We start from the raw sequence: 22,866 nt of genomic DNA, 5'->3' as shown, positions 1-22,866 counted from the left end.
TGTGAAGAAGGCTGAGCACCGAAGAATCGATGCTTTTGAACTGTGGTGTTGGAAAAGACTCTTGAGAGTCCCTTGGACTGCAAGGAGATCCAACCAGTCCATTCTAAAGGAGATCAGCCCTGGGTGTTCTTTGGAAGGAATGATGCTAAAGCTGAAACTCCAGTACTTTGGCCACGTCATGCGAAGAGTTGACTCATTGGAAAAGAATGATGCTGGGAGGGATTGGGGGCAGGAGGGGAAGGGGACGATAGAGTATGAGATGGCTGGATGGTATCACTGACTCGATGGACGTGAGTCTGAGTGAACTCCGGGAGTTGGTGATGGACAGGGAGGCCTGGCGTGCTGCGATTCATGGGGTCGCAAAGAGTTGGACACGACTGAGCAACTGAACTGAACTGAGTGCAGCATGTTGGGAATGTTAGTTCCGAAACCAGGCATCAAACACATATCCCCTGCATTGGCAGCTCGGAGTCTTAATTGTACTCATCTCACACGCTAGTAGAGTAACGCTCAAAATTCTCAAGCCAGGCTTCAGCAATACGTGAACCGTGAACTTCCAGATGTTCAAGCTGGTTTTAGAAAAGGCAGAGGAACCAGAGATCAAATTGCCAACATCTGCTGGATTATGGAAAAAGCAAGAGAGTTCCAGAAAAACATCTATTTCTGCTTTATTGACTATGCCAAAGCCTTTTACTGTGTGGATCACAATAAACTGTGGAAAATTCTGAAAGAGATGGGCATGCCAGACCACCTGACCTGCCTCTTGAGAAACCTGTATACAGGTCAGGAAGCAACAGTTAGAACTGGACATGGAACAACAGACTGGTTCAAATAGGAAAAGGAGTACGTCAAGGGCTACAGTTTAGAGGGTCGCAAAGAGTCGGACATGACTGAGCGACTAAAAACAACAACAGCAAGAACAACAAAAGATCCCTAGCTGGGCGGGGTTTGCACTCGCGTCGTATCGGAGGGCGGAGCCCCAAGAGAGTCAGCCGTAACGCTCTCCCCTTTTCGTCCACAGTGGGGCACACCACCTCTCCGGAACCTGAGCGTCTGCTTTTGAGGTTCCGGTCGGAATTACAAAGCGGCGCACGACGACATGGCTGCGCTGGTAGTGAGAGGTGTTCGGGACATGCTGAAGCGTGCGGACTTCGCGACAGTCCCGCGGAGACAACGACATAAGAAGAAATGGGTAAGGTCCAGTGACGGCAGCCTTTTACCGCCGCCCCTCGGGAAACTTATCCAGCCCTGTCACATCTCGCACCCTCAGTTCGTTCGCTACTCCAGCGCCGCTGGAACGCTTTGGGTCACCTTTCCCCCACCCTTCAGGCGGCGTGACTAGGTGCCTTCTCACCTCTGTAGTCTTCGCCTCTCGCCGCCTTTTTATTTCGTCACAAGTCTTCGGCTGCCCCTCTAGTTAGGTCTGCGGACTCCAGACTCCGCCCCTCTAAGTTACGTCATCACCTCCGCCCTCATTTTTTCAGTTCTGTCACGCCTCTTGTTTCCGGCACTTGGTTACCTTCCCCTGGACCCCCACTAACCTTTCCACCTCCCTTCCTCCCTTTCCCCCTCCCTCCCCTTTTTTCCCACCCTACCTCCCCTTCCCCGTCCCCCCATGACCTCTTCTCTTCCTTTCCTCCTAGACCTTCCTGCCCCGCCGTCCTCTCCGCTAGGAAAGTGACGTAGCGACTTACCCTTCCCTCCCGGGTCTCTGCTGCCCTCCGGGAGAGGATTCAACCCCATTCCTCACCCTCGAGCTGCCTCTGGCTCCCAGGAAAGGTTATAGCGACCACCTCCAGACCTTTCCCCCAAACCAGGCAAAAGGTTCAGCGACTCCTCCCACCTTATGGGCTCTCCCCACTTGTCCAGAGCCCCTTTCTCTGGCCTCACTTGTAGCCCTGAAATTTCTTCCCTAACCGGCCAGCCCTCCTCCCTACCCCGACCGATTCTTTGCCGGCCGCCACCGCCCTCCTCCCCAACCCCGCAGGCTCTTCCGCGCCCAGGGGGATGTTTTGAACCCAGTTCTCCACACCTAGGAAGGCCCTCCTGCCGGGAGCCTATCCTGTCGGGTTCGTCCCCTCCAAGTCCTTGTGTTGAGCGGTTCCGCCTTGTGGGGTCACCTCCTGCCCGTCAGCGGAGCCCTCACTGCAGCTGGATCAGCCCTCCGAGAACACCACGTCCCTGTCCCCGAGGCCCTTACATAGACCAGCACAGTTACCTCTGTTACTATGGTGGATACCCTCCAGCCCTGGTAACCAACCCGGTGACCTCCCCACCCCTTACTCATGTGCCTTTGGAAACTGGCCCCGTGATTTCACCGCCTCTTACTCACAGGTCCTTGGGAACTGGGCTTGTAATTTCACCTCCCCTTGCCCATCGGCACATGGAAACTAGACCTATAATTTCTTCACCTCCTCAGAGGATTTTGGATACTGGGCCCATGACCTCTACTCTGCTTTCTTCCTGGTCCTCAGGGAGAAGTTACAATGATCCTCCTCTTTCCTCAGCATCTTCCCCACCCACTGACAACTTTTACCATGGCCATGTTAAGCGTCCAGACTCTCATGAACCTAAACCACAGCTTGACCCGACTTTTGGGAAAAATTATTGTGGCTCCCCACTTTCCTCTCAACCAGGCACATCTAGTTGTCCCAGCTCACCTCAGGAGGGCTCTTATCACTATTCCCATCTTCTCCCAGAGGCCCACATACCTGCCCCTGGGAACCCTTACTATGCCATCCACCTATCCCCTGGGAGTACTGGCAACCCCCAGTTACAGGATTCCAGTAAGTCTTGCTTTGAGTCCATTTATTCCTGGGAGACTGGTGGGAGCTCTTATCTCCGAATAACCCCAGGTGCTATGATTTCTGGTCCCACCTGTCCCCAGGAACCACCTCTTCCCCTGTCCTCCCACTGTCCTTGTTCTGCCTTCTTCCCTTCACCTCCAGGCAACCAGTTTATGAATCCACCCCAGTCACCCCCCTGCAGAAGCTGTAAGGAATCCCCTCTCCCTGTGCCCATTTGTCCCCAAGCAAAGTCTCCCAAATCCTCAGAGGTAAAACAACCACATTCTCCCCACAGATGTCACTCCCTGGTCACCGAGCACACTCCTGACCAGCCCAGCGCCCCCAAGCCCAGCTCCTCTCCTCCACCTCCCTCCCGCCCTTCTGGCGTCTCTGGTCCTTCTTGTATGGTGACAACCATCACAACTTGCTCAAATTCCTGCCCCAAAGAACTTCCCCAAGGGACTACTGCACCTGCTGTGGTTCCTAGAACCCTCAAAACAGTTATCCCTGCTTCCCTTCCCCTTCGCCTTCCTTGTGATCCTATCTTACCCAGTAGTTATGCTCAGACCAGCCCCCGAGGACCCCCCTGTAGTACCCATGTATATTCCATGGTTCCCCCCACCCTCGATCCTGGCCTACTCTCTGGTCCCCTCAATCAATGCACAGGTCCCCTTCAGTGTCATAACCAGCCTGTGGTGCCCCCTGGTGGCACTTACGGCACTCCCCGGGGCCCACTCCAACCTCATCGCCAGCCTGTGGTGCCTCCTTGTTCTACCCACATCTATTCTTTTATCCCTTTGAGAACACCCTTTGACCCCCAAAATTTACCCATTGCCCCCAGAGCCCGGGGTCACCTTGATGCTATGCCATGTGGCCTCCACGTCTACTCCATGGCTTCTCGAGACTCCCACAAGGAGTCCTCCCAGATTCCCTACAGCTGTCCTGTGCCTTCAACCAAGAGTTCCAGCTGCAGCACTAGTGCCAGCTGTAGTTCACTTTTGGTTATTAGTGAATGCCAAAGTAGTGACAGCAAGAACATCCACCAAAGCGCAAGTGGGAGCCAGAGTGAGAGTGCCCATTGCCCTAGCACAACTTGGACTCAAAGAAAGACTTTCCATCTTAGCAGAAGTCGGAGTGGGAGCAATAGTACCCAAGAAAGCACAAATAAAAACCGGAGAGAGAGTCCTCTACGTTTTGAAGATCAGTGCCAGAGTGAAAGTACCAGACCTAGCAAAAGTCAGGGCCCAATCAAGAGTGCCCTTCGTAACAGAAGTCGGAGCCCAAGCAAGAGTCCTCACCGTAGCAGAAGGCAGGGCCAGAGCAGGAGCCGGAGCAAGACTCGTCCCCACTGTGGCAAAAGTCCGGGGCGGAGCAAGAGTCCCCACCGTAGCAGAGGTCAGGGTCGCAGCAAGAGCCCCCGCCGTAACAAGAAATGAGGGCAGAGAAGGAGTTCCAAGCAACCCAAAAATCTAAGCCAACACAAAACTCATAGACGGTAACAGGGCTGCCGGCCATAGTAAGTATATTCCAGCTGTGGCATCCAGGGCCAACTTGTGGACTCCTCAGCTGAGATCTTTTTCCTCTTTCGACCTATTTCTGTACTCTTCAAGCCTGACTCACGCCCCTCTCTGCGGCCCCCGTAGCAGTCGTTCTGTAAGTCCCCACTTTGATTCACACTTCAAGGTTTCTGTGAGCTCTTCTCATCCCACCTTCCTGGAATCTGGGAACTTTCCCCAGATGACCCTCAGCCCTGTGATACTGAACATTGTGGTGTCAGTCACTGCATGACCTTTAGGTAAGTTACCCTCACCTCTCCACCAAATGTAGAAGGTTGATATTTTTTGTATCCCACTGCACTGTCTCTTGTGGTGCTCATCTAATCTAGGAGATGTGAAAGTGCTTTAGAAAATGGAAGGACTGTTCAGAAAGAAAAAAAATGTCTCCCATCTTTAAATCTGTTCTTTGCCCAGGGCCTCTATAGTTGCTACCAACCTTCTATAGACTCTACTCAAGAGTCCTCTCCTAGGTCTCAAGGAATGCCCTCATTTTTGGTGAACCCCACATGCTATTGTGAGAGCTAAAGTTTACTTTCACAACATGGAGTTAGAAAGGCCGGTTTCCCACTACTTTTCTCATACGCTTTTGCTCTGGCAGGCAGAGGCACGATGCAAAGGCAGGAGTGGGCACTTAGCTGGACCCATGTTTGCCCCAGCACTCTAAGGTGGTGGTGGGCTCAGGCAGTAATGGGATAGTGAGGCCTAGAAGACTTACAGGCCTGTTCTCTTTCTTCCAGGCTTCCACAGAGCCCAAATTTCCTGCTACTCGACTGGCTCTGCAGAATTTTGACATGACCTACAGTGTGCAATTTGGAGATCTCTGGCCATCAATCCGGGTCAGTCTCCTCTCAGAGCAGAAGTATGGTGCACTGGTGAATAACTTCGCTGCTGGGGATCGTGTGAGTGCTGAGCTGGAGCAGCTGAAGGCCAGGGACTTTGTGAATGAAGCTGTCTTCCACAGGGAACCAGAGCCTGAGAATAGCCAAACTGCTGCTCCATCCCCTGCGTCCTGGGCTTGCAGTCCAAATCTTCGTTGTTTTACTTTCACCAGAGGGGATGTCAGCCGTTTCCCTCCTGCCAGGTAGGATCTGGATCGAGGCTGGGGCTGTGCTGAGTGTCTGCCAGAAGTATACAGGAAGAGATGCAGCTCTTGTCCTGTTTAATAGGAATCCTAATATTGCTAATATTTACTAAGTGCTTATACATGTTGGGCCTTACCTCCTTTTGTTCTGTCAGCAGTCCTCTGAGGTGGGTAATATTACTGTTTTTCTTTCATCTTTGAGGAAACTGAGGTGCAGAGAAGTTAAGGTTCTTACTTCTGTAGGTCCTTTAGGTAGTAAGTGGTATAGCTAGTATTTAGACCAAGGCAGTCTGACCCCTGCACTTTGAGGGGTCAAAGTACCTTCACTTTGAGCCTGGTCTGTGCTACTGCCTAAGAAAGGAAAAAAACTTACACTTCTTATATGAGCACTTACTGCACCCTCTCTAGTTAAAATGTGTTATTTACAATTGCTTTCTTATTTTGCCCCCATCAGAGAGAGTAGGACAGGTAACCTCATGATACCAAAGAAGTGGGCCTTGTCTAGGAAATAGGGCTTGCTTAGGAACACAAAGTTAGTCCTAGACTGGGGAAAAGAAAGGAGACCTTCCAGACATCTTATCCAATGCTCAGATGTATATGAATTTGAATGAAAAAAGATTCTGTAATAAAATGCTAAATTGTGTTTTAGAAATTGAGAAAAGGAGAGCTCAGTGGTAGTTGTAGGATGTGGGAGTTGATATTTGAAGGAGTGTTTCTTTCATTCAGCAAATATTGTCTACCAAATGCCAGGCACGCTAAATTGCACAAGTCACCATGGAACTTGCAGTGTAGTGAGGGAGATAACTGTTGACTATTTATGGTTGTGATAAGTGCTACAGAAGAAAAGTACAAGATGCCATGAAGTCTTTTTTTTTTCCCATGAAGTCTTATAGTTAGAAGATCTAGTGCTGAGGAAGTGAAATTTAAGCTAAGACCTGAAAATGAATAGGAATTAATAGGTGGCATGGGGTTGGGGATGGGAGTGTGAGGCTACAGAAGAAGTCTGTGCTCTGCTTAGTCGTTCAGTCATGTCCGGCTCTTTGCGACCCCATTGACTGTAGGTTGCCAGGTTCCTCTATCCATGGGGAGTCTCCAAGCAAGAATACTGGAGTGGGATCTTGCCAACCCAGGGATCAAAGCCAGGTCTCCCACCTTGCAGGCAGGTTCTTTACCATCTGAACCAAATAAGGAAGGTTTTACAGGCTATATGGGATTATGGACTTTTTCTCTAAAAGGAAGAGAGAGGCATGAAAGGGTTTTTTGTTTGTTTGTTTTGTTGTTGTTTTTATTTGGCATCTGGGATCTTAGTTCCTTGACCAGAGATTGAACTCGTGCCCCCTGCAGTGGAAGTACAGAGTCTTAACCACTGGCCACCAGGGAAGTCCCAGCCATAAAGGTTTTAAGCTGGAGAATGATGTAATCAGCTTTGAATTTTAAAAATATCATTCTGGCTGCTGTGTGGAAAATAGGTTGGAGAGAGGCAAGGCAGAAATGGGATTGTAAATTAGGAGTCTTTGCAGTAGTCTTAGCGGCTGGTTTGAAGGAAGGCTGTATGCTTAAGAGAAGTAAGAGATGAGGCTGGAAAAGTACATGGGAAGCCATGTATGGGAATCTTGAATTCCAGGAGCTTGCAGGCTGGGGAAAGGGGAGTTTCTTGGTGGTTGCTTATAAATGACTGGTTGCTTATAAATGGTTGCTTATAAATGACCCAGCTACCAGAGCTGGGTAGCTTTATACCATGTGCCTTTTATTATTTATTGCTGTAAATGGCCAATATGTGTTCTAGAGAACCACTGAAGAGGGGTTCAGAGCAGAGGAAAGGAATAACATAGAGTGATTATAAGCATGGGCTTTGGAGTTAAGAAAACCTAGGTTTGAATCCTGTCTTCACCACTTACTGATATTAGATATACAGGGCTTCGCTGTTGGTCCAATTGTTAAGGCTCCAAGCTTGCATTGCAGGGGCCACCATGTTGATCCTTGGATCCCTGGTTGGAGAAGTTTCTCATGCCACGAAGTGCAACCAAAAAAAAAAAATAAGACATGTGGCATTGGATACCTGAGCCTTGGTTTCCTTATCAGGAAGATAACTTGGAAAGTAATGATAGTAATAGCTGACAAGTATAGCTCACTATGTGCCAGATACTGTAATAAGCATTTGACTTCTGTTAATTATTTCATCCTCACACTAATCCTATCTGGTACATACTCATTACAGATGAGGAAACTGAGGTACAGAGAAGTTGACTGATTTGTTGAAGGTCACACAACTGATGAGCAGGTGGGCTGCATTTGAGATCCAGGTAGTCTGGCTCTAGAATCTGAGTTCTCCTGCCTCATAGGGTTGTGGTAAGAATTAAATCAAATGATGTGTATTAAAAACCAAGTATAGTCCCTGCAATATAACACTTATACATAGTATCTCTTACTATTGATGTTATTGCCATCAAAGTTGTGTTTCAGGAAATTGTTTTAGTCACAGTGAGGAGGGCATAGATTGGAGCAGGGTTAGAGGCCGATTTGAAGGCCCTGGCTTTAGGCAGATCCATGGAGTAAGACCATGTTGTTTTCTAAGTTGCCTGAGGACACTCTGAGAACAGGGGGAAAGCAGATCTCTGTATTTGAATTTTTTCCTTCTTGTCTTGATGGATTCCCTGTAAATCAAGGGGATCTTAACTTCTGGGAAGTTCAAAAATGTATTCATGGAGTCCAGGAACCTCCTGAAATTGAAAAGTTGTTTTGCTTTTCTTTTTAAAATTTTAATTGCAGGATAATCGCTTTACGATGTTGTGTTGGTTGCTGTCATACAACAATGTGAATCAGCCATAAGTATACTGTGCCTTTTTTTTGAAAACAGATATTGTAGCTTTTAACCGATTCTTAAAACTATGAACCACCCCCCCCAAAAAAAAAGGTTGAGTAATGCTTCTTAAAGAAAGGAATTAAAATAAATTAATAAAAGGAAGGAACTTGATAAGAATGGGTTTTGTGAGCCAGTACAGCTATGATAGCAATTCTATATTTTCTCTGATTTCTTGTCTTTCTCCTTTGTGAGGTACAAGACACACAGTTTCACAGACAATTCAAGTGTGAAAGGATTGTAGCTCTTGTAGCTGATCCTTAGTGGTACTGTCTCGTGTCTTGTCACATCTTTCTCCCAGAGCTTTCCTGTCAGGGCAGCAAGGACCAAGTTTTCTGTCTCCTTGAGACTGTCCCCAAAGGCTGTCCATGCTGAACTGTGTCTCAGGCTGAATGACTGCACCGCAGTTGCCCTTATGACAACTGTGGGTGAGGAGTCCTTCTGTGACTATCATGTTGTTGTCATCCCCTCTACCCTAATGATTGCTGCCTCTATCTGTGTGTCATTAGCTCTCACTTGGACTCTCCTAACAGCCTTCTCACTGGTGTCTCTGTTTCTAATTTGTTCTTTCTAGCCTACCTAGCTTTCTAAAACTCTCACTAGCCGATCGTGTGATTTTCTTTAAAAAACTTTGGTAACTGCCTACAGGTTATAGTCCAAACTTAATATCTGTTACAACCTTGGCCTCTATTTGCTTTCCAACTTCAGTCTCATGTACCTTGTATTTCTCAGTTCAGTTCAGTCGCTCAGTCGTGTCCAACTCTTTGCGACCCCGTGAACCGCAGCACGCCAGGCCTCCCTGTCCATCACCAACTCCCGGAGTTTACCCAAATTCATGTCCATTGAGTTGGTGATGCCATCTAACCATCTCGTCCTCTTCTCCTCCTGCCCTCAATCTTTCCCAGCATCAGGGTCTTTTCCAGTGAGTCAGCTCTTCGCATCAGGTGGCCAAAGTATTGGAGTTTCAGCTTCAACCCCAGTCCTTCCAATGAACACCCAGGACTGATCTCCTTTAGGATGGACTGGTTGGATCTCCTTGCAGTCCAAGGGACTCTCAAGAGTCTTCTCCAACACCACAGTTCAAAAGCATCAGTTCTTCAGCACTCAGCTTTCTTCACAGTCCAACTCTCACATCCATACATGACCACAGGAAAAACCATAGCCTTGACTAGACAGACCTTTGTTGGCAGAGTAATGCCTCTGCTTTTGAATATGCTATCTAGGTTGGTCATAACTTTCCTTCCAAGGAGTAAGCGTCTTTTAATTTCATGGCTGCAGTCATCATCTGCAGTGATTTTGGAGCCCCCAAAAATAAAGTCTGACACTGTTTCCCCAACTATTAGGGGCTGCTATTTTCAGATAGAGTGGTTAGGGCATACCAGTGCTTTTTTGGTGAGGTAACTTTCGCGGAGGACCTGAAAGAAGTGAGGAAGCAAATGAGGTATGTTTGGAGGAAATATGCTGCGTGCAGAAAGCAGAACAACTACAAAACAGGAGTATGCGTAGCTTAATTAAGGAATAGCAAGATGAGTAGTGTGGCTGGAATTGGGTGAGTTGATTTCTGTTTTAAAAGGCTGGCTGCTATGTAGATGAATGAGTGAGTGAGTACACAACTGAGGGTGGGTTGGAGAAATGAGTTTGCTGCATAGAGCTCAGTAATCCCTGAGGGTATGGACTTGAGACCTTGACTTCCAGTGGGTCTCCTGACTTGGCCTTTCACTCTAAGGTGGTCTCTTCTCTTCTAGGCTTGGCAGCCTGGGTCTCATGGACTACTACCTGATGGATGCTGCATCCTTGCTGCCTGTCCTAGCCCTTGGCCTGCAGCCTGGTGACACCGTGCTTGACCTGTGTGCAGCCCCTGGGGGGAAGACACTAGCATTGCTTCAGACTGGCTGTTGCCGTAAGTTAGAGGGCTGTGTCTTGAGCAGGGAGGGCTCCCCTCCCCTCCCTCCCCCAGTCAGGGGCTCATTGAATATGATGAGCTCTCTGGTCCAGGTCAGAGGTAGGGGAGTACTTGCTAAGCTGGTTTGTTTTTTCTGTTTGCAGTGACTTCCTCTCTTTCTCTGTCAGGTGGCCAAGGAAGACTGCCAAGCAGAGCAAGGTCTTTGAAAGCAGATTAAAGCAAAGCCCTGATTAATCTACCACATGACACTTTTCACCCCTCTGCATCTTTTCCCTTTGTCTATAAGTTCCATTTTCTTAGCCTGACAACTAAAATGATAAGATCTGGCCACAGCAGTCCTTTAGAGCTTTAATATGTCATTATTCCCCAGGCTTTATGTGCTTCAGCCATATCCTGCTACTCTTTGTTGCCTGAATAAGGCTCTACCTTTGCTCATGTTACAGATTCTCTCTGGAATAGCCCCATCCTATCACCCTCTTAACTCTCAAGCCTCAGCTCAAGTGTGCCACCTCCAGGAAGTCTTCTCTCATGATCTCTGCTGGCCAGCTGCGAAGTGTGTCCTCTGTCTCCTGCGCTCTCACACTCTGGGCATCACCCTTGAAACAGTACATTAGCCTTGCATCAGAGGATAATGGGTATACATGTTCTTTCTCCCCAAGATAAGGAGTTCCTTGAGGACAGGTCTAAGACTTACTCAGTAGTATAGCTCAGCCTGGGCCTTGTTCATTGTAAATGTTCATTTCAGCCATCCATTTGCTGACATCCTGCCTTAATATAAACAGTATTTTTATCTTGAGAAAGATTCACAAGGAGGCTGTGATTTTTATTTATTCATTCATTCATTTCTTGGCTGTGCTGGGTCTTTGTTGCTGTGCATGGACTTTTTCCAGTTGTGGCAGTTGGGGTCTACTGTCTAGCTGCTGTGCTCAAGATTTTCGTTGCCGTGACTTTTCTGGTCACAGAGCATAGGCTCTTGGGTTCATGGGCTCAGTAGTTATGGTACACGGGCATAGTTGCCCCGTGGCATTGGAATCTTCACCCCATGACCCCTGCGTTGGCAGGCACATTCTTAACCACTGGACCACCAGGGAAGCCAGAAGGGAGGGGATGGCTGTGACACTGATCCTGGAGCTCAGCCAGGCTTCTCTTGCCATAGCCTTTTTTATTGGGCCTGGACCCTTCTTTTCCAGTTCTTATCAGCCAACTTGCACAGTTTGAATTAGCTTCCAGCCTCAAGGTAGGCCCTACAGGTGATTCAGAGAGGTACTACATTTGATTTCCACATTCTGGAAGTCCAGAGGGAATGAAGAAATGTTGATATGGCTTAATGGGTCCAATCACCCTAGGCTGGGCTATGCTGATCTGACTGACTGCTGTGAAAATTCATCAGAAGGGGGAATGGATAAGGTGGAGTTTCTTGGATGAGGAGGAACTAGAACTCAGAAGAGGAAGAAGGGCCAAAGAAGTAATTTAGAGTTGTTTTTCTAAAGGAGTTAGAGATAGGCCCAGAACTGGAACCCAGATTTTCTCTTCTCAATTGATATCCTGCTGCAAATTCTTCTTGAGCAGAGAATCCAATTTTGACTTCTTTGAGTGCCCTCAAAAATTAGGACATATTTCTTTGTGGGGAGACTAAAGTGGTTCACTCACTAGATAAAAGTATGTACTCTCTAGTTCTTTACCACAGTACCCACTGCTCTCTTTCATTCCTTGACTCCGAGGCCAGGTATCAATTGCCATTTATTATTAAGCTCACAGTAATATTTTTCTTAGAGCCAAGAGTGAAGTGAAATATTTCTCAAACTCGTGTCTATCACAAAAGGGAAAGTGAAAGGTAGATGGTGAATCATTCAGGTTTAGGCTTGGTTGTATACAATAGAAAACTCAACTAACTGACTTAAAGAAGAAATGTTTATTCTTCTCTTACGTATGAGAGCTGGAATATAGGCAGTCCAGGACTGGCATGGAGGCTCCACAGTTATCAGGGTTTCTTCTTTCTTTTTGCAACCTATTTTATTGCTGTCTTCCATCCTCAGGATTGCCTCATGCCTCCAACATGACTGCTTGACTACTGGAATTCCAATCATTACATTCAAATTCCAGGCAGGAAGAAAAGTCTGGACAAAAGGGGCACATCTCCTGATTGTGTCAGCTTCTTTTTATTTATTTATTTTTAATTTTTTAAATTTAATTTTGACTGTACTGGGTCTTTGTTGCTTGGTGGGTTTTCTCTCATTGCCGCAAGCAGGGGGCTACTCCCTAGTTGTGGTGCACGGGCTTCTTACTGCAGTGGCTTCTCTCGTTGAGCACAGGCTCTGGGGCGTATGAGCTTCGGTAATTGTGGCACATGGGCTTAGTTGCCCCTTGGCATGTGGAATCCTCTCAGATGAGGGATCAAACCCGTGTCCCCTGCATTGGCGGGTAGAATCCTAACTACTGGATCACCAGGAAAGTCCCTGTATCAGCTTGTGTTTTTTATATATAATTTTTATTTATTTTTGGCTGTGCTGGGTCTTTGTTGCTGCGTGGGCTTTTCTCTAATTGCAACGAGCGGGGGCTACTGTCCAGTTGTGGTACGTGGGCTTCTCATTGCGGTGGCTTCTCCTGTTGCACAGCACGGGCTCTAGGGCACACAAGCGTCAGTAGGTGCAACCTGTGGTATTAGTAGTTGCGGCTTCTGGACTCTAGAGCATAGGTTCAGTAGTTGTGGAGCTGGGGCTTAGCTTCTCCATGGCATGTGGGATCTTCCTGGACCAGGGATTAAACCCATGTCTCCTGCATGGCAGGTGGATTCTTTACCACTGAGCCACAAGGGAAGCCCTGTATCAGCTTCTTTTAAACATCTTACCAGAAGTCCCACACAGTAATTCTGCCTACAACTCACTGACCAGAACTTAGTCTTATAGTTTTACTTAGTTGTAAAAGGAGGCTGGGAAATGTAGTCTTTTGGGGGATATTGCTCCCCTCTCTCTCAAATAAAATTGGAGTTCTGAAACTAAGGAATTGTTGTTTAGTTGCTCAGTCATGTCTGACTCTTTTTTTCCTCATGGACTATAGCCCTTCAGGCTCCTCTGTCCATGGAATTTTCGAGGCCAGAATACTGAAGTAGGTTGCCATTTTTTTCTCCAAGGGATCTTCCTGACCCAAGGATTGAACCCATGTCTCTACGTGTCCTGGATTGCAGGTGGATTCTTTACAGCTGAGCCGCTGGGGAAGCCCATACTAAGGAATAAGAGTAGAATTTAAATTGGGGGTAAATAATATGTAGTATCTACCAAAGATGAAGAGAAATGTATATTTCAAGAAAGGTGAGAGAGCATATTTTTTAAAGAAATAAATGTTTTAGCCTAGTCTACTTTGTTTATTTATATAACCTTTCTGGACTAAGTTGGTGTTTGCCTTTGCAGCCCCCACTCCAGAGTGTCTAGTACTGTGCTTTGCATATAATAAATGTTTCTCCTCCACTTGCCCCTGCCTTGGGGGTCTGCGTTGATTGGCTGTGCCTGAGAATTTGTCTGACTCTCCATCGGCACCGTTGCTGGTGGGATGCTTTGTTGTGCAATGGCCTCTGAAGTTTCTTTATACCTGCAGGCATAAGATGTTCCTACTACCCAGAATGTTTATAGATGCAGTGCAATTCCTGTTAAGAGTCCAAGGGCGTTTTTTTACAGAGGTAGAAAAAAACAATCCTAAAATTTATACTCCCACAGGCAATCTCGCTGCCAATGATCTCTCCACGTCACGAACGAGCAGGCTACAGAGGGTCCTTCACAGCTATGTGCCTCAAGATGTCAGGGATAAGAATCGAGTTCGAGTCACATCATGGGATGGCAGGAAATGGGGAGAATTGGAGGGGGACACCTATGACCGGGTGAGTGATTCCTGACCTGGGACATCCAGCTAGCCAAACCTGGCATTCCCTCCTGGTGCTAGGCCCTGATTGGGTAGGATCTAGCCATATGTATTGGAAGATGTAGGGCTGATTGTGGACCTGGCCAACTCTCTCCTTAGGTGATGTGATGAAAACAGCCATCTGCAGAACTGTCAGTTCAGCTTAGATGACTGCCTGCTATCTTGATTAGAGGGAACAAAAAGAGTTTGAACCTGTCTGGCTGGAAAAAAATTAATTAGGCTTATTTTATTTCACTACTCACTTGGCTGCACAGTAACCCTCATTAAAGTAAGTATGATTAAGCTCATTTTATTTAGTTTTGAATATTTATACAGTACATGATGTAAAATGCAGAAGGCTCAATATGGTATCTGGAGAAAACTGTGTTTTCTTCTTAATCCTGTCTCACAGCTGTCTATTTCCTCTCCCTACATATTGTCTGTATTTTCTTCTGTATCCCCTTAAAATATTTTCTTTGTGTATATACAAATATAAATGTGTATATAAAAAATAATAGGAATGGTAGTGTATTATGCTTACTATTCTGAACTTTGTATTTTTTTTTTAGTTAATAATATGCCCTGAAGTCAAACTTTTGGTTTTGTTTTTGGAGTATGATTGCTGGATAACAGTTTATATGTACTTAGGATATTGACAGAGGTTACTGAATCACTCCCTGTGAAGGCTAAATCAGTTTCACTTCTACTGGTAATGAATAAGGGCACTATTTCCTCATATCCTGCCACCCTTGGAGTTATCCAACTTTTTGGTTTTTGCGGAAAGTCATTTTACATCTTTAAGTTATTTATATTTTCTTTTATTTATTATTTTTTAAATTCTTATTTTTATTAGAGTATAGTTGCTTTACAGTGTTGTGTTAGCTTCTGCTTTATAGCATGGTGAATCAATTATAGCATGGTGAATCAGTTATATGTATCCCCTCTTTTTTTAGATTTCCTTCCCATTTAGGTCACCACATACCATTAAGTAGAGTTTCATGTGCTCTACAGCAGGTTCTTATTAGTTATGTGTTTTATACATAGTAGTATATATATGTCAATCCCAGTCTCCCAGTTTATCCCACCCCCTCTTCCCTCCTGGGCCTCCCTGATAGTCAGTTGGTAAAGAATCTGCCTGCAATGCAGGAGACCCCAGTTCGAATCCTGAGTCGGGAAGATCCACTGGAGAAAGGATAGGCTACCCACTTCAGTATTCTTGGGCATCCCTTGTGGCTCAGCTGGTAAAGAGTCTGCCTGCAATGCGGGAGACCTCAGTTCTTTTCTTGGGTTGGGAAGATCTCCTGGAGAAGGGAAAGGCTACCCACTCCAGTATTCTAGCCTAGAGAATTCCATGGACTGTATATGGGGTTGCAAAGAGTCAGACATGACTGAGCAACTTTCCCTTTCCCTTTCCCTTCCCTCCTTGGTATCCGTAAGTTTATTCTCTGCACCTGTGTCTCTCTGCTTTGCAGGTAAGTTCATCCATATAATTTTTCTAGATTCCACATGTAAGTGACATTTTATTTGTTTTTCTCTTTCTGACTTACTACACTCTATATGACAGTCTCTAGGTCTATCCTTGCCTCTGCAAATGGCACAGTTTTGTTCCTTTTTATGGCTGAATGATGTTCCATTGTATGAATATATATATGGGAAGATTCCCCTGGAGAAGGGCATGGCAACCCACTCTAGTTTTCTTGTAGGCTTCCCAGGTGGCTCAGTAGTAAAGAATCTGCCTGCCACTGCAGGAGAGGAGGGTTTGATCCCTGGGTAGGGAAGATCCCCTGGAGAAGGAAATGGCAACCCACTCCAGTAGTGTTGTCTGGGAAATCCCATGGACAGAGGAGCCTGGCAGGCCATAGTCCATGGGGTTGCAAGAGAATCTGACATGACTTAGCAATTAAACAACAATAACAGTATATATGTACAACATCTTTATTCCTTCGTTGATAGACATTTAGGTTGCTTCAGTGTCTTGCCTATTGTAAATAGTGCTAAATGAATATTGGGATGCATGTGTCTTTTGAATTATGGTTTTCTCTGGTTATATGCCCAGGAATGGGATTGCTGGGTCATATGGTAGTTCTGCTTCCCAGGTGGCTCAGTGGTAAATAATCTGCCTGCCAGTGTCGGAGATACAGGAGAGGTGGGTTCAATCCCTGGGTCGGGAAGTTCCCCTGGAGAAGGAAATGGCAACCCACTCCAGTATTCTTGCCTGGAAAATCTCATGGATAGTGGAGCCTGGCAGGCTACAATCCATGGGGTCACAAAGAGTCGGATGCGACTGAGTACACACACACACACACAGAGTAGTTCTGTTTTTAGTTTTTTGATGAACCTCCATACTATCCTCCATAGTGGCTGCACCAATTTACATTCCCACTAACAGTGGAGGAGAGTTCCCTGTATTTTCTAATCGGCACATTCTAAAATTATTTATTTAAAATATATACTTCTAAAAATATAAAATATATGTATACAGCTATTGCCTCTGTGTTGTCATCTGACGCATTTTTCCCTTCTGTTCAGTTCTTATCATCTTGCCTCAGCCACTCTAAGACATGGAAAGAAAGACCAAGGCTTATAGAATCTTGGATAGCTTGAGAGACCTGCTTCCCATCTGTGTAGGAATCCCCTATTCAACCTTTTTGGCATACAGGCAGCAGAGTAGAGGGAGCATGACCTCTGCTGTCGACCTAACTTGTTTTTGTATCACAGAGGTGCCACTTATTGACTTTGAGACAGCTGCTTGATCTCCGTGAACTTCAGCCTCTTTGTTTGTAAAATAGAAAATGATTATTATGAGGATTAATAATGAGCATATCCAGGGAAAGTGCTCAGTACATCAACTGGCTATGAAGATTAAACAGGTAGTAGCCATCATCATTATTCAGCTTGTGTTTGCATACTTTTGGTGACAGGGGCTCACTCAGGTTTTGTGTTGAACACCTCTGCTATTAGAAAAATTCTTTCTCTTACTGAATTAAAATCTCTAGATTTTATGGTATATGGCTGAGTTCAAGGATTCTAGAGTCAGACTGCTTGGTTTGGAATCCTGGCTCCATCACTTACCAGCCAGAGAAGTTAACCTTTCAGTTTAAACTTCAGTTTCTTCCTCTGTAAAGTAAGGATAATATTAATGCCTATCCCATAGGTGGAGATTAAATAGAATGCATGTAGAATGCTCCTGGCATATAGAAAGCATTTAATAATATTGTCATCATCACAGTCCCTTTTATTTTTATTTCCATTCATTAATTCTAGCTATGCCTTCTGTAACAATGCGCTGCCTCCCATTTCATGTGAAATGGAACATTTCAGACAAACATTTCAGATGTTTGAAAACAGCTTTAATGTCCTGAAGATGTCTTTGTTAATTTATTCATTGAACAAATAGTTGTGTACCACATACTGTGTTAGGCAAGTGTTAAGCACTTCAGATTCAAAGAAGAATACTATCTCAGGACTCCATACACTCTTGGTAATTTCGTTTCTACCCCAGCTCTACCTGGCCATCAGCTGGAGTGCCAGAGCTCCTTATTTTCATGGCAAGATAGACCTACCTGTCTTCCCACTTAACAGCTTCCCTTTTATATATGCCGCATTTATACCTTTTCCAATCTCTTTATATTTAGCCTTATTAAATAACTACCCTTTAGATATGTCTCTCATATACTCCCTAGAATTGGGTTTTGCTTTTTGAACCAATCTGAAAATTTTTCTCTTTTAAAACAATTAATGTCCCTGATATATTTGGTTTTGGCTCTGTCAAAGTATTTACTGAGTTTGTTTTACTTACTGTTTCTTTCACTGTGTAATCTCTTAAATTTTTTTTTTTATTTAGGAAGGTTTATATTTTAATTCTACATTCAGTTCAGTTCAGTTCAGTTCAGTTCAGTTGCTCAGTCGTGTCCGACTCTTTGTGACCCCATGAATCGCAGCACGCCAGGCTTCCCTGTCCATCACCAACTCCTGGAGTTCACTCAGACTCACATCCATTGAGTCAGTGATGCCATCCAGCCATCTCATCCTCTGTCGTCCCCTTCTCCTCCTGCCCCCAATCCCTCCCAGCATCAGAGTCTTTTCCAATGAGTCAGCTCTTCGCATGAGGTGGCCAAAGTACTGGAGTTTCAGCTTTAGCATCATTCCTTCCAAAGAAATCCCAGGGCTGATCTCCTTCAGAAGGGACTGGTTGGATCTCCTTGCAGTCCAAGGGACTCTCAAGAGTCTTCTCCAACAGCACACTTCAAAAACATCGATTCATCGGTGCTCAGTCTTCTTCACAGTCCAACTCTCACATCCATACATGACCACAGGAAAAACCATAGCCTTGACTAGACAGACCTTTGTTGGCAAAGTAATGTCTCTGCTTTTGAATATGCTATCTAGGTTGGTCATAACTTTCCTTCCAAGGAGTAAGCGTCTTTTAATTTCATGGCTGCAGTCACCATCTGCAGTGATTTTGGAGCCCAAAAAATTAAGTCTGACACTGTTTCTACTGTTTCCCCATCTATTTCCCATGAAGTGATAGGACCGGATGCCATGATCTTCGTTTTCTGAATGTTGAGCTTTAAGCCAACTTTTTTACTCTCCACTTTCACTTTCATCAAGAGGCTTTTTAGTTCCTTTTCACTTTCTGCCATAAGGGTGGTGTCATCTGCATATCTGAGGTTATTGATATTTCTCCCGGCAATCTTGATTCCAGCTTGTGCTTCATCCAGTCCAGCGTTTCTCATGATGTACGCTGCATATAAGTTAAATTAGCAGGGTGACAATATACAGCCTTGACGTACTCCTTTTCCTATTTGGAACCAGTCTGTTGTTCCCTGTCCAGTTCTAACTGTTGCTTCCTGACCTGCATACAGATTTCTCAAGAGGCAGGTCAGGTGGTCTGGTATTCCCATCTCTTTCAGAATTTCCCACAGTTTATTATGATCCACACAGTCTTTTTAATCCTGCCAACGGGCATGTGAAAAAATGCTCAACATTGCTAATTTTTAGAAAATGCAAATCAAAAATACAGTGTGACTTCACACTGGTCAGAATGGCCATTATCAAAAAGTCTACAAATAATTGAGACTTTCCTGGTGGTCCAGTGGTTAAGACTCCATGCTGCCAATGCACGGAGTGCAGATTTGATCCCTGATCAGGGAACTAAGATCCCACATGCTGTGTGGCATGGCCAAAAAGATTAAAAAAAAAAATTGTCTACAAATAATAAATGCTGGAGAGGTTGTGGAGAAGAGAACCTTCTTACATGGTTGGTGGGAATATAAATTGGTGCAGCCATTATAGAAAACAGTATGGAGGTTCCTTAAAAAACTAAAAGTAGAGTTGCCATGGGATCCAGCTATCCCACTCCTGGACATATGTCCAGACAAAACTATAATTAGCAGCATTATTTACAAGAGCCAAGACTTGGAAGCAACCTAAATGTCCATTGACAGATGAGTGGATAAAGATGATGTGATACATATATTAAATGGAATATGCCTCAGCCATAAAAAAGAATGAAATAGTGCCATTTGCAGCAACATGGATGAATCTAGAGATTATCATACTAAGTGAAGTAACTCAGACAGAGAAAGACAAATCACTTATAAGTAGAATCTTAAAAAAAAGATACAAATGAGCTTATTTACAAGATGGAAACAGATTCACAGGAATAGAAAACAAAGTTATGGTTACCAAAGGAGAAAGAGGGATGGGATAAGTTAGGGGTTTTGGATTAGTGGATGCAAACTACTGTATGTGGAATAGATAAACAGGGTCCTGGGAGTTCCCTGGTGGCCTAACGGTTAGAATTCCGGGCTTTCACTGCTGTGGCCTGGGTTGAATCCCTGGTCAGGGAACTGAGTGCCCACAAGCCACACAGCACAGCCAAAAGAAAAAAGGAACAAGGTCCTACTGCATAGCACAGGGAACTATATTCAATATCTTATAATAGAAAAGAATCTGAAAAATAATATATATGTGTTTGTTTGGTTTTTTTACTGAATCTCTTTGCTGTATACCAGAAACTAACACAACGTCATAGGTCAACTATACTTCAAATTGGAAAAAAAAAAAAAAAAGCCATCAGCTTCAGCTCTGGAATGCCTCCTTGGATTTGTACTCCTGGTTTTTCTTTGGCTTCTACGGATTTCTCTAATTTTCTTTGAGCTATGCATTTAAAAATATTGACTTTTTAAAATTATTTTATCTATCCTTTTTAGGTATTTTGTATTACAAGGGTTTCAGGAAACAGAGGGTATTGTCATGTGGTTTCTAAACATCCCAGTGACCCTTCTCTGAGCTTTCCTATCCCTTCTCTGAGCATTCTTATTTAATTAACGTCTCTTTTTCTGAACGCTAGTCCCATCACATTTCTTGAGATATGACCTGACCAGAGTACAAGGTAATCATTTATCTTACTCTGTGTGTGCTATATCAATTCATGTAGCCAAAGAATGCATCAGAATATTGAACTCTGGGTCATTACTAATTTACATGGAATTTCTGCTTAACTGAAAATTTACAGATCTTTTCCATAGATGATTTTTACTTTTTTGAAATGTAAATATAGGACTAGTTTTTGGGGGGAGGTCAGGGGCTCTTTTTGTTTTGTTTTGCTGCCCATCAGAGTAGGCTTTTAATAAATAAATGCATGACTTTGTTTATTTTTGGCTGTGCTGTGTGACTTGTGGGGTCTTGGTTCCCTGACTGGGGATCAAACCCAGGCCCTGAGCAGAGAAAGTGGGGAGTCCTAACCACTGGACCGCTGGAGAATTCCCCAATAAGTGAATGACTTTGCATCTCTCACTTTAAAACTTTTCCATGTTGAATATGACATTGTTTTAGAATAAGATAATTTTGAATCCTGATCCTGTTACTCAGTGTATTAGGTACCCTTTGGGCATTATATCATCTGTAAGTTGGATGTTTTTATTCAAATAGCTAGGGACAGAGTTAAGGACAGAGCTCTGAAACATGGAAGACTTCTTTTTAGGTTGATATCAATTATTTAATTACAATTATTTATATGTTGGTTTTGGTTTTTTGACCAGCCATAAGTATACCTAGATGTACTATTTCCCCACTCTTTATTTCAGAGTTGTCCACCAGGTTAAAGTGAGAAGCTTTGTCAGATACTCTGCAGTTGGGGGATGGGCCAGGGGAGCACTCTGCTGAATCCTCCAGGTCAAGGGACTAAACTAGCCCTGACCTAAGGAAGAGGAGCCTGTAAGGAGCTCTAATTGTCGCCCTTTTACACTCCTGGGCAGGTGCTAGTGGATGTGCCCTGTACCACAGACCGCCACTCCCTTCATGAGGAGGAAAACAGCATCTTCCAGCGTTCGAGGAAGAAGGAGCGGCAGATGTTGCCTGTGTTGCAGGTGCAGCTTCTTGCGTGAGTAACAGATTTACAAAAACCCGGAGCTTTGGGAAAGAGTGATCTGGGAGTCTGGGGTGCTGGAAGCTGTTGCCAAGACCATCACCCATAGAAGGGTTTTCTGTTTGGGAATCTGCCTGAAGGAGACAAACATCACAGGATGGTCTTCCTCTGGGACATAAAAACCCTATGTGGTAGAAATACATAGCAGGATGGACTGCACAGATTGACTTTTACCTCCAGGCTAACCCCTAACCCCATGTCAATGATTAACACAATTTTGAAATATGTACTGAGGTCAAGGCTCTGTACAGCTGGGATAAGAACTTGGTTCATAGCCAGTATCAGAGTTTGGTCTATAACTGGAGTCAAAGATCAGGTGACTGTTTGAAGACAGCTTTTGGAGGAGAGCCCATGGAGTAAGGTTAGGTTACTCTCTGCTTTGAGAACAGCTTTTCAGATAATGTCATTGTGGAAGGCACACAGAGGCTAACACAGTCACCCATCCCACAGCTGGCTCCCCATCCTTCCATCTTCCGTTGCCCTTCTGCTTCTGGAAAGCTCATTAGTCACTGCCACTCTCTCTCTCTTTTTTTACAGGGCTGGACTCCTTGCCACCAAACCAGGAGGCCACATTGTCTATTCTACCTGCTCACTTTCACATTTACAGAATGAGTATGTGGTGCAAGGCGCCATCGAGCTCCTGGACAATCAATACAGCATCAAGGTTCAGGTGGAAGACTTGACTCACTTCCGAAAGCTTTTCATGAACACGTTTTCTTTCTTCCCATCCTGCCAGGTTGGGGAGCTGGTAATCCCAAACCTCATGGCCAATTTTGGGCCTATGTACTTTTGCAAAATGTGTAGAATGACTTAGCATCGCCCTGTTCCTGAAGTCCTGGTGTAGGAAGACTGGGTGTACTCTTGTGGAGACCAGTGGTAAATCTCCATCCCATTCAAGTCTTTCTATAGATGGTTTTCAGCAGTAGGAAGTAGGAGTTTTTCTGTCCTGCTGTCCAATTGTGGAGCATCAGCAGGTTTCTAACTCACTTATTACAACCCACTTCCAATCCCTACGCCCCATCTTTGAGCCTGTACTAAAGGTTCCTGCCCCATTAGGGGTTTAGGAGGAGGAACCAGTATGTTGTAAACTTGGGAAGAAGCATTTAGCCAATAAAATTGTTGAAGCTCCATCGAGCTGGGGCTAAAGTTGGGGGAGTCTCATGTCAGTCCAAGTTTTGTTAGTACCTCTTGTACCAGGTGCTGCTACTGAGCACTAGCTCTCAGGTACCCAGAGTCCAGGACCTCAGCCTGGTTATAGGCCTCTGGTTACAGAACCCCTCTCACACTTGAGATGAGTTTTGCATGATAAGTCTTGAGCAGTTGAAGTACCTACACAAGCCTGCCAAGTTTCTCCATA

At 45.0% G+C, this 22,866-nt stretch overlaps 1 protein-coding gene across 1 annotated transcript; it reads left to right on the top strand.

The window, feature by feature from the left end:
- Positions 1-795: 795 nt before the first annotated feature.
- On the top strand, positions 796-22,660 carry NSUN4 (NOP2/Sun RNA methyltransferase 4). The gene is made up of 6 exons (XM_005894224.2): positions 796-1,192; positions 5,080-5,423; positions 10,029-10,183; positions 13,897-14,057; positions 21,340-21,464; positions 22,047-22,660. The coding sequence occupies exons 1-6, from the start codon at positions 1,100-1,102 to the stop codon at positions 22,321-22,323; spliced, it is 1,155 nt and encodes a 384-aa protein (XP_005894286.1). The 5' UTR covers positions 796-1,099; the 3' UTR covers positions 22,324-22,660.
- The last annotated feature ends 206 nt before the right edge of the window (positions 22,661-22,866 follow it).

Source organism: Bos mutus, chromosome 3 (genome assembly GCF_027580195.1).
Source record: "Bos mutus isolate GX-2022 chromosome 3, NWIPB_WYAK_1.1, whole genome shotgun sequence".
Lineage (NCBI taxonomy): Eukaryota > Metazoa > Chordata > Mammalia > Artiodactyla > Bovidae > Bos > Bos mutus.
This window is presented reverse-complemented; position numbering and strand designations above follow the sequence as displayed.

What these genes read in the sequence shown, in the direction of transcription:
- NSUN4 (XM_005894224.2), top strand. Translation starts at nt 1,100, where the DNA reads ATGGCTGCGCTGGTAGTGAGAGGTGTTCGGGACATGCTGAAGCGTGCG. An exon ending in AGCCGTTTCCCTCCTGCCAG is followed by an intron (nt 5,424 to 10,028) that starts GTAGGATCTGGA and finishes CTTCTCTTCTAG; the next exon opens with GCTTGGCAGCCTGGGTCTCA. An exon ending in GCTTCAGACTGGCTGTTGCC is followed by an intron (nt 10,184 to 13,896) that starts GTAAGTTAGAGG and finishes ATACTCCCACAG; the next exon opens with GCAATCTCGCTGCCAATGAT.